Source organism: Thermobia domestica, chromosome 18 (assembly GCF_964235325.1).
Source record: "Thermobia domestica chromosome 18, izTheDome1.hap1.1, whole genome shotgun sequence".
Taxonomy (NCBI): Eukaryota; Metazoa; Arthropoda; class Insecta; order Zygentoma; family Lepismatidae; genus Thermobia; species Thermobia domestica.
The window spans coordinates 156,446,127-156,457,980 of NC_137471.1; the positions used below are offsets into that span (position 1 = coordinate 156,446,127).

The window sequence follows — 11,854 nt, forward strand, 5'->3', positions numbered from 1 at the left end:
TATGAGGTTTTTTTCCTGTGTGGATTAACATGTGTGTAGACAATTTTGAACGTCGATGAAATGCCTGACCACACTCCTGGCACGTGTGACGTTTTTCTCCTGTGTGCACTAACATGTGTGTAGCCAAAGTCGAACGATGATTGAATGCCTTACCACACTCATGGCACAAGTAAGGTTTTTCTCCTGTGTGGATTAACATGTGTGTAGCCAAATGTGAACGTCTAGTAAATGCCTCTCCACACTCTTGGCACGTGTGAGGTTTTTCTCGTGTGTGGACTAACATGTGTCTTTCCACATCTGAACGTCTATTAAATTCCTTACCACTCTCTTGGCACATGTGAGGTTTTTCTCCTATGTGGATTAACATGTGTTTAGTCAAATTTGAACGATGAGTAAATGCCTTACCACACTCTTGGCACGTGTGAGGTTTTTCTCCTTTGTGGATTAACATGTGTGTAGCTAAATGTGAACGATGAGTAAATGCCTTACCACACTCTTGGCACGAGTGAGGCTTTTCTCCAGTGTGGATTAACATGTGTGTAACCAAATTTGAACGATGATTGAATGCCTTACCACACTCTTGGCACGTGTGAGATTTTCCTCCTGTGCGGACTAACATGTGTTTAGCAAAAGTCGAACGTCTACTAAATGCCTTACCACTCTTAGCACGTATGAGGTTTTTTTCCTGTGTGGATTAACATGTGTGTAGACAATTTTGAACGTCGATGAAATGCCTGACCACACTCCTGGCACGTGTGACGTTTTTCTCCTGTGTGCACTAACATGTGTGTAGCCAAAGTCGAAAGATGATTGAATGCCTTACCACACTCATGGCACAAGTAAGGTTTTTCTCCTGTGTGGATTAACATGTGTGTAGCCAAATGTGAACGTCTAGTAAATGCCTCTCTACACTCTTGGCACGTGTGAGGTTTTTCTCGTGTGTGGACTAACATGTGTCTTTCCACATCTGAACGTCTATTAAATGCCTTACCACACTCTTGGCACATGTGAGTTCCTTCTCCTGTGTGAATTAACATGTGTCTAGCCAAAAGTGAACGATGAATAAATGCCTCACCACACTCTTGGCACGAGTGAGGCTTTCCTCCAGTGTGGATTAACATGTGTGTAGCCAAATTTGAACGATGATTGAATGCCTTACCACACTCTTGGCACGTGTGAGATTTTTCTCCAGTGTGGATTAACATGTGTGTAGCCAAATTTGATCTTCGATTAAATGCCCTACCACACTCTTGGCACGTGTGAGGTTTTTCTCCTGTGTGGATTAACATGTGTCTAGTCAAAAGTGAACGATGATTGAATGCCTTACCACACTCTTGGCACGAGTGAGGCTTTTCTCCAGTGTGGATTAACATGTGTGTAGCCAAATTTGAACGATGAGTAAATGCCTTACCACACTCTTGGCACGTGTGAGGTTTTTCTCCTATGTGGATTAACATGTGTTTAGTCAAATTTGAACGATGAGTAAATGCCTTACCACACTCTTGGCACGTGTGAGGTTTTTCTCCTTTGTGGATTAACATGTGTGTAGCTAAATGTGAACGATGAGTAAATGCCTTACCACACTCTTGGCACGAGTGAGGCTTTTCTCCAGTGTGGATTAACATGTGTGTAACCAAATTTGAACGATGATTGAATGCTTTACCACACTCTTGGCACGTGTGAGATTTTTCTCCAGTGTGGATTAACATGTGTGTAGCCAAATTTGAACTTCGAGTAAATGCCCTACCACACTCTTGGCACGTGTGAGGTTTTTCTCCTGTGTGGATTAACATGTGTCTAGCCAAAAGTGAACGATAAATAAATGCCTTACCACACTCTTGGCACGTGTGAGGTTTTTCTCCTGTGTGGATTAACATGTGTGTAGCCAAATTTGAACTTCGATTAAATGCCTTACCACACTCTTGGCACGTGTGAGGTTTTTCTCCTGTGTGGATTAACATGTGTCTAGCCAAACTTGAACATACTCTAAATTCCTTTTCACATACTCCACATATGTGAGATTTTTCACCTGAATGCCCTAACTCACCACTTGACATAGTTGAACTTTGACTAGAGCGTTTATCACTAGTTTCGGACGTATGACGCTTTTCACTTTCCTGTTTCACCATATTTTGTGTCAAACGTGATCGATGAAATCCTTTGCCAAACTGCGTCGAATTATTAGATTCATCATAAGAATGAGAAATGGATTTATTTAATGTAGTAAACGTATTCCCTTCTCCGTGGAAAGCAAAGATGTTATTGCGCCTGTAACAAATTCAACAAACAATGAAATGAAATGGAGATAATGATTAAGTAGCAAAAAAACATGTAATCATTCGCTATATTACATGTTTTATTACATTAAATATTGTAGAAATATGAAATGGAGTACCATATCACTATTGTCTCAAAATAAGTTGCTGTAGTTTGTTTCACTATATCAAATTAAATTATCATTTATATCCTGGCGGACAAAAGCGTATGACCAGGTATTGTCGGCTGTCTTGGCACAAATGCACAGTATGAGAATTAAATCTGTCTTATCTGTAGATTCGTGTGGAGAAAAACCCAACTTGCGATCCAAAGGTTTAAGAACAACTCAACGTATTAATAGAAACTGTACCGAAGATAATTCACTTATATCTTCATAAGAGGAACACGAAAGACGTTTTGAAACCAATTAAAAAATTACATACAACTTTCCAAGCTGAGGCAGCGAAACTTAGAGTAACAAGGCTAAAGACGAATCGTTTACAGCGTTGTGATCGTGGTTCAGTGGTCTAGGGGCTTGACCAGTAATCTCGAGGTTCTACGATCAAATACACGTCAAGCATTTTTTTTTTAACTTTAGGAATTTTGATGGAAATAGATCGGCGATAAAAAACGCTTCATTACATTCAAATATTTGAATACTCGTTTGTTTCAGCACTTGAACTATCAAATTTTCAGGAGTAATACTTATAATAATAACAATTATCTCGAAGAATATTTAAGAATTATAAAATTATTATCGCTCAGGTCGTACCATTACAAGCAGAAACGTTTTATTAGGCAAAACCAATATTTCGGTTTTGTGTAATGTTGCCCATGAAAAGACGAATTTCTCATCTCGATTCTAAAACAAACCAAACAAAATCGGGATGAAACATTTTAATTCGAGACGGAAGACATTTTAATTCAAGGTTAACTCACATTATAGTCATGCTTTGGAGATGAGAATCGAGACGAGACCAAAACTATCGTAAACATTGCTCATCTTATCTCGATTCTAGAAATAGTGTATGCCACTCTATAAGCAACAATTGCTCTGTAGACTGAATGTTATACATCATTTTGATAAGATTTCAGAGCTCACTGAAATATGCTCTGTGTATATATTCTTGTAGCAAAGCTTTTTTAATTAAATCTGCAAACTTCACTAGTTAGTTTATTAGAAGCTTTAGTTTTCAATTATATTCAGTTCTTTTTTTTTACAGTTTTTTTCCTGAAAACGTACAGTAGAATATATTCTACACAAAATATTAGCGGAAATCTTTCGTTTAAATTTGAGTAGCTGTAGAGGTGTCTCATGATGGTACGGAACCTCTTTCTCGAAACGCCTTCGACTTCTTCTGTAGCTTAGCCAGCATAACCTCACTTACTCACTACCTCACATACATTACTTAAAAACAACTGTAATTACGGCTCTTGTGAGTTCAGAATCCCTACTTTCTACACCAAAATTACCTCGAAACTTTCCGTTATAACATTTAACTTTCCTTTATAACATTTAGCTAGTTGTAGGGAAACTTTCCGTTATAACATGTAGCTAGTTGTAGGAACGTATCGAGAGGGTATGTGCTGTTGGTCCTGACACTTCTCTCCAATCCCGACTATTTTGTAACTTATGACTTACGCTACGGGTTTTTTTACAGGCTTTAATACAATGTGTCCTCTTACGGAATTTGTTACCTATACTATTATTATTATTATTATTATTGTTACTGAATATTTGAGACCTCAATATTACGTCACACTGCCGTAGCAAAGCTGAGATAAATGCAATAAACAAGTGACAAATCTTGGGAAAAAGACGAAAATCAATGTGAAGGTTACGATTATAATACAAGAATCTAACAACAACCAAAAAACACGATTTCAACCACATGGCGACCGTTTTCCGGATTAAATTATAGTAATCTTAATACAACTGCTTTTACAATACCATTAGTTATACAGATAACGTGTTGAGTTTGGATCTGATTAGCCTAGCGTCGACAGTCAATTTCCATCAGATCCTCGGCGAACACGATTAATTAAAAATAAAGCAAAGTGATAGATAAAAACAAGAACTGAGTAATGTAGATTTTTCATGTAAGTTAAGTAAATATGTTTTGACCTTGAGAGCAACAGAGAGATTCATGTAACTCATAAAAATTTTTCTTGTTGATTTTTAATTCTTTGTACAGGTGAGTGGATAGCAAACAGCAGATTGAGTATACACACATACATACATGTTTTACACTATGCACCTTCATGTGCATTTATGAATAAGAGTAAATGTTTTAATACTAATACACAATAACACACTGAGCAAGGCTATGTGATAATATGTAAAAAGAAAACAGTATCACGTGACAGTTTCAACACAGTAACTGTGCAAACAAACAGAGAACATATAGATAATGTTTCGGAAAGCAGGAATTAACACGTACAGGAAAAAGAGGAAGCAGAATAATTGAACTAGTCAGAAGAAAAAAGAGAAAAGCAATAGCGAACAAAGATCAAGGGGGAGTAACATATAGAGTAGGATGGGAGGAGTGTTAAAAATTTTCATAGGAGAAACAAAAAAAAAATGCAAAAAAAGGATTAAGCAGCACCAGGAAGTTGTAAGACTGAAAATGGACAACAATGCGATATACAAACATCAGAAAGAAACAAACCACACGACAGGGTGGGAAGGAGCATAGGTCATAGAAGTAGAGAACAGGACTTTGGTGACAAAATGGAAGGAAGCAAGAGAGATTATGAAAGCAGGACGCAAGGTGATGAGCTGAAATGCAAGATTCTCGATAAATAAGGAATGAGAGAAGATTCTGCTTAAAGAAAAAGGAATAAAAAGGAAAAAGAAAGAGAAACAAAATAACAAGGATAATAAGGATAATTAGAGGACAGGACGCATCCAGCGGAAAAAAGTAAACCTTTAATTGGACACGTGTGCAGCTAAAAAGTGAAAGTGAAAACCAGACATGTGTTATTTTTTAAAGAAGGGGCGGAACCTAATTAAAATTGATCTCCGGCCAGTATATATAAGTGACGACCAACTCCGAGCAACCAGAAGGAGTGGAAGTCTGATTAAGACACAGTTATTGTGTAGAAACTGTCACGTGATACTGTTTTTCAAATATTATCACATGGCCTTGCTGAATGTGTTATTGCGTATTAGTACAAAATGGAATCAAAGCCTGATAGAATAGTTATAGAAAATATTTTATATATGGTACTAGTTTATATCTATGTTAATTTTATATTGAAGCACTTCGCAAAATGAAACCTGAGTTGTAAAAACAAGGATTGCTTGTTAATGGTCGTAATATCAAAATTCTTAGTGTTTCATGTTTTAAGTGCAGGTTTCTTATTTTCGTATTAAACTCAGACATTTATATTTTTGTACTTTGAATTAGTTGCTCGTATCTCATATCAATACGGAGGCTAGTGTTTTAGAACAATTTCAAGCAATGTTGACAGAAGAAATAGAGAAAAAATTAGAAACCATTGCTCAAAAATGGTAATGAATATTGGATGCCTAGGACAAAAAATACATGAATCAGTAGGTGATCTTCAAAAGCCTGTAACAGAAACGATTATGAAGCGTAGGAAAGAGCAAATTGAATGCCAAAGCAGACAGCTTACGTATTAATATCAAAGTAGCCAATAACTCCTTAACTGAAGTACTCTCTGAATTAGTTAACGCGGCCAATCATGTTGATTCAGTAACTGATGAGTTTAAAAAAAGTGTAGCGGAATGAAAGAAAGGTCTCACTGTGTTCTATGAATACATGCGAACGGCACAGATTGAGTGTAGGCAAACCAACAAAATAAAAGAGTGCAAGGCGGAAGAGAAACCGTCTTGAATTCGAGCCAGCCCAAGTTGTGAAAGATACGTGCCAAATAAACCAGAAAGTCGATTACAGTCAGGAAAAGGAAATATGCAGTGTAGAGATAGCAAAAAAGAAGAATCGTTACGCGTACCTGTAAAAATACCGCGTTTCTAATGACATTGTTTTGCCGGCAAGGGATACCGATGTTTCACACATGATAAGCGGTAGCGTTCAGGTTGCGCGTATCCGCCCTCTCGAAAAAGCCAGGGAAGTCTTGAGAGTTCAATTGATGATTTTGTGTGATAACGAAGTTACAGTGTTGTCGGATTTGATTCGCAGGCAAATGGTTTTGCGCGAACTAACAAATTCAAATTTGTCTTTGTAACAGTGTATGTCTAACGTAAGTTGCATTTTAGTGCTGCAAATCCATTCCGACTTTATCAGCTTTGAGTATTGTAGAAAGAAACGACTTCAAATTCACAATAGACCCGCCAAGCGAACTCTGTTTACGTAGTGAATGTCTCGTACATAATATATCGGTCGGAAATGTTTACCGTAAACAAGCGTAACACTTCCAAAAAAGCACACGCAGTCGAAAGTATATTTCTGTTATAGAACCGAAATGTAACACCAAAGTTAAGAAGAAAAATAAGATGGTCAATGATACCCAGTTGAGTTTTCGTAATACATTATTAACGTAAACTCGATTACGAGGAGCATAATCAGTAGAATTAAAATGAGCAGACGTGATCATATCAGTACATCAGATGCAACATTTATTAATTTTCAGTTGCCGAAATGTTTGAATTTTCAAGCTAGTACTTCACTATTGCGAAATTGTAAAAAGCGAAAGTTTAAGTGTAGTGCTACAAAAAATGTAGACATGTTGATTGCTCATGATGAAAACAATGTGCGTCGACCTCCACGTACAGCGTATTCTCAGCACGCACAACCACACATTAGGCGTGCAGAAGGAAATAAGTTGAGAATAAAAGGAAAGTGCCTTGGTAAGCGTAATTCGGAACGCACTAACCTCGGTCAAAGACGAACTACATGCAAATTAAAGTCGAGCTGTAGGCGAGGTTGTTTCGAGTCAAACATGCGGAAGAAGTATACATCGACTCCGAAGAGCACTAAAAAGCTTAAGTGAAAACACGTGCGAACATTGTATAGTAAACTACATGGCAAAATATACTAATAGTAAGCGCAAACCTAAAAAGAAATTTATGGCAGGTATCGCAATGCAGCGTAAATCCAAACGTCGCAAAGGAAGGCGTGTCATTACGTGGAAGTTTAGTAAATACGCTGCAAAGAGGAGAAAAGTTCCGAAATTAAACTAACTAACTGGAAAAGTACACGTAACCGTGCTAAATTAAAGCTTACAAGCGTAACCGGCACAGATGGAAAAATAAAATATTAGCACAAAAAAAGCGTAAACTTCACCCCAACTCGGGTTAAACCCCGGAAGAGATGAGAAATCAGAAATACCGAATTAGAACTTTTTAACTTTTAGATTATGAAAAAAGGATTATTGTTCATTTATTTGTTTATTTCCCCGAATTTCGAAGGTTACTTTTCATAATCAAAGTGTGTGCCCACCGCCACTGACGCACCAGTCCAAGAAACCATCAACATCGCCTTACAATCAGGTACGTTTATTTAGATGTCATATTTTGTTGTTTCCTTACAGCATTTGGAGATGAAAGATGAATGTGGAAAGGAGAGGAAAGACAGCATTGGAAATTTTAAACAGGTAATTGATTTAGAACGCGATTTCCGACTTTGAAATTGTAATAATACCGCACCACTTTTGAAAAGTATGGCTATCCCGTTTTGGATGCGGACTTTCAGTATCGAATTCTTATTAGGATGTTTAAGTTTTGCATTTTTTTTCAGATCTTTCCAGTTTTGGGAACCATACTTCATAATGAAATTTTATTATCAAATTTTGCTTGAGTTTTTAATCATTCTCCTTTATGATTATATTAACATTAACTGTCCCCATATAATCAAGCATTTAGAGACATGTTAGGCAATTAGATATAATTACGAACATAATTAGAGAAGTACTAGTAATAACTACAATTAATCATAAAGTTAAAATTTTGGGTAATTAAAAAAATGTGCTCTTCAGATAGTGAAGTTTTTCATCGGATGTTGTGATTGTATAATGAGAAAATATCTGAAAATTTGTAATGTAAGATCATGTCGCCGTCAAAATACTGTAAGTTAAACACAATTTAATATAATATTGAAAGTAATTGACAATAACCTTGAATTTGATAAAGTTGCTCGTTGATTTGTTCGTCGTTCGATATATACATGCAGTCTACTATGAAAAGTCAATGTGCATTCAATGTGACTAATGATAACAGAAGTTAATTGACTTCAGAGAAAGCGATATTATAAGTTAAGAAGAGTTGAAGGTTAAAATATATTTCATCCCCCAGGGACATCTCTACTTTCGTTATAAAATTAAAGTGATGAAACCAGTCCGACGCCTGGTTGGGTCCCAGCTAATGTGCAAATTCGGCAATTGACTAAAATTTCAAAATTTTGTTATAATTTTTAATGTTTGGCATAATTAGAGAAAAGTATAATAGTAATAAAATTTATGTTCGGATTTTATATTTTGATATAATAATTAGTTTTGATTTGGATTTATAGAAAAGAATTAGTTTTGATTTGCATTTAGAGAAAGTAGATTAAATGTTATTCTTTTTGATATTTGAAAATAACTCTTGTATTCTTGTGCCGGGAATCATAAACCGATGTCGAGAAAAAGAAAAAGGGAAGACTGTTTACGATTCCACGTTACCCTTTACTACGACAAGCACCGGATACTATGATGTATCGATAGTACGGAGTGCCTACGTCAGTTACGCAGTATATGGTAAAACTAAGATTTATGTTATGAGAACATATTAAGATTGCTACGTACGAGTAGGCGATGAACAACAATAATGTTTAATGAACAAGTTAATATTACTGTTATCTTGTGTTTCACTATTGTGACAAATGCTCTCGGATGTGACTTTATTCTCGATAAAGATAAGTGCAATTGCTAGTAAACCACACTTAAGTATCAGCTAGCGCTCTTTAAAAGGTTACATTTGTAAACCTACCAATTTTGTAGGTACGAGCGGGCCTGAAGTAATACTAATGATTAAAAAATTGATGAGTTGAAATGTGAGGCTGTAGCATTAAATCTCCTCCCAGGGTGTATTTTTTGTCGTCCTCTTCATTATATTTATTTTCTTAAAATGCCTCCTCAAGGCCTGAATGTTGACAGCCCAATTGGGGTTCGGAAATTAACTCTGATTTGTAATGACTTGAATACCGAAGGCATGCAACTAGGGTGGTATGTAAGGTCTTAGGGTAGAAGCGATTCATTCGAATCGTCAGGGACCCTGCAAGCTTCAAATGTAAGAGATTGTCAGCACCGTTGGTTTTAGGATCCAATTCATTAATCTGTATTTTTAATGAATGACTTACAACCTGTGTTGTCAAATAATTACGCACAGAAGGGCGCTCTGTAGGGCATATCCGCCGTTTTACTAATTTATTTGTATTAAAATGTTCAAACGGTTATTAGTTACGTTGTACAATGCAAGTTACAATGTATAATATAACGAAACTGACTTAACATTGACGGAAATTCTTTAAAAATTTGGCGGTCCTTAGAGTGACTGTTTTTCACGCCACTACAACAACAAAGCCTTCCTGTAATTAGAACTGATGCTGACCCCAACATTAACACCAAAATAAAGTTACATGTTCTTTCGTAGGTAGTTGAAACTTCGTGTATACAGTTCATGGTTTTACCGAGGGAGGACTGTGAAACTCTCTTCATATTTTGGCGAAGTAATGCCCGATGTGCAAAGTAACCCCTTGTCAAGGTAGCTAGTAACCACTGTAAGCGAAATGAAGTATTAAAATTTAGTGTGGCAAATCATAACACGGAACTATGAAAATGTTTGTGAATGAAGGGATCCATATGATTAAGAAGTTACGTCCCTAATGTATTGTGTTACTTTGGAACACAAATATACAAGCAAAGAAAGCATTTCAGCATGTTACCTATAAAATACTTAGGAACGTACAAGAACACATTCAACACGTAAGACGTGTAAGTCATCCTAAATACAGAATTTTGCGCTATCTTTTTTTACCCACATTCTGCGTAATGCCCTAATCTGCATAGCAATCTTATTTTTACCGGCCACCTAGCACATGCTGATTAGCGTTCTTTTTACAATAATTCATATATTATGCACGTACACCAAGCTCCTAAAGTGATCCCATATTGAAAAATGCAAGTCCATACCCTAAAAAAGATTCCTGGGAATGGAAAAAGTCGAATTCCTTGAAAAAATGAGTGCAGTTACGAAATGGACTGTTGTATGGACCTCTACAAATAATGAACATCCATTGTTGGTTAAAATATTCTTTATCTTGTATTTTACTTATGCCTTTCGAAGCCAGCCGGAAAAATCAAGCTAGACCCATTTGAGCTAAATCAAAATAAAATCACAAACGTCCATAGTGTATGTTCGAATATAATACATGACAGATTTACATTTGTAAAATTGTAGGATAATTACCATTCTCATTATTTGGTATTTTACATAAGTCTCTATATAAATAAAACAATATCGTCGAGCACCCATATTTTAAATATGTGAACAATTAGTGGGAAATGTGTAACCAATAATAAAGAAATAATTATTTTATCAAGATATGAACTACATAAGAATTGTATGGATCGTATCAGTCTTGTTATTATTTTTATTTGGTATACAGCTTGTCTATGTGTGCCATGTCATTTCCAAATTGTAGGCTACTAACTTACGTTCATGATATCTCCCATACCTAAATATTTCTCGTGAAGTATTGCTTTTAACCAACAAAATTTCCAAAACCATGTAACCGTATTATCAATCTGAGCGAATTAGTTAATGAAAAATTGAACATTACCTTTTTGGCCGAACTGAATTTAAACTTTTTGTTGTTAATTGTTGGGAGTCGTTAGAATACGACGCGCAAGTCTCCTGAACCACAATTTTTCTTAGCGTTTCTGTATTACTTTCAAATTCAGGATCTTCTTCTAGTGCTAAATCTGGTTTCACCCTATCAACATTTAGTTTCACATCCAAAGAGCACATAGCTTTATCCTTGTCCACTGATACATCTCCTTCCGTTGTAGATAATATTAACTCTTTGTTGTCATTCATCAGTTCGTATGTCCACCCTCGCCCTTCGAGCGGATCATCATTAGGTAAGGCATAAGCAATTTCTTCTTTGCACATCAATTCCGACTTAACAGACGCCTTACCAGCCATTGTGAATTGAAATATAATAAGAATTTAACACTGTTCTTATACTCCCCTTATATTTTACACTGCCAGTGTTAATGAAATTAATTACAATTACGTTCACAAGAGCCACTTTATATTTCCAATCTTCTTCTTCTTCCTCTTATTCTTCTTCCTCAACCACTACTCCTCTCTAGTGATGGGTACATTCCCGGGAAGATATTTTTCGGGAATATTCCCTGGGAATATTCCCGGGAAGATTCCCAAAATGGGAATTTATCCGGGAATTTATGTACAATCAGAAAAAAATTGCATTCTATTGCTATATTATAATTTCAAACTTGAATTAATTTTTATATCACAGCATATGATTACTGTTGTCCCCAGAGGATTCTTTAAAATGTATATTTTGAACGGTACTATGTTACTTTATTAACACTTTATTATATTTAGAGA

The 11,854-nt window shown here is 35.9% G+C and overlaps 1 protein-coding gene across 1 annotated transcript; it reads right to left on the reverse strand.

Annotated features, from left to right (window-relative positions):
- Positions 1-524: 524 nt before the first annotated feature.
- On the reverse strand, positions 525-11,564 carry LOC145674818 (uncharacterized). The gene is made up of 2 exons (XM_081745039.1): positions 11,061-11,564; positions 525-2,268 (listed from the first exon to the last, which is right to left on the reverse strand). Exons 1-2 carry the CDS (start codon positions 11,423-11,425, stop codon positions 663-665), a joined length of 1,971 nt encoding a protein of 656 aa, XP_081601165.1. The 5' UTR covers positions 11,426-11,564; the 3' UTR covers positions 525-662.
- Between the last annotated feature and the right edge of the window lie 290 nt (positions 11,565-11,854).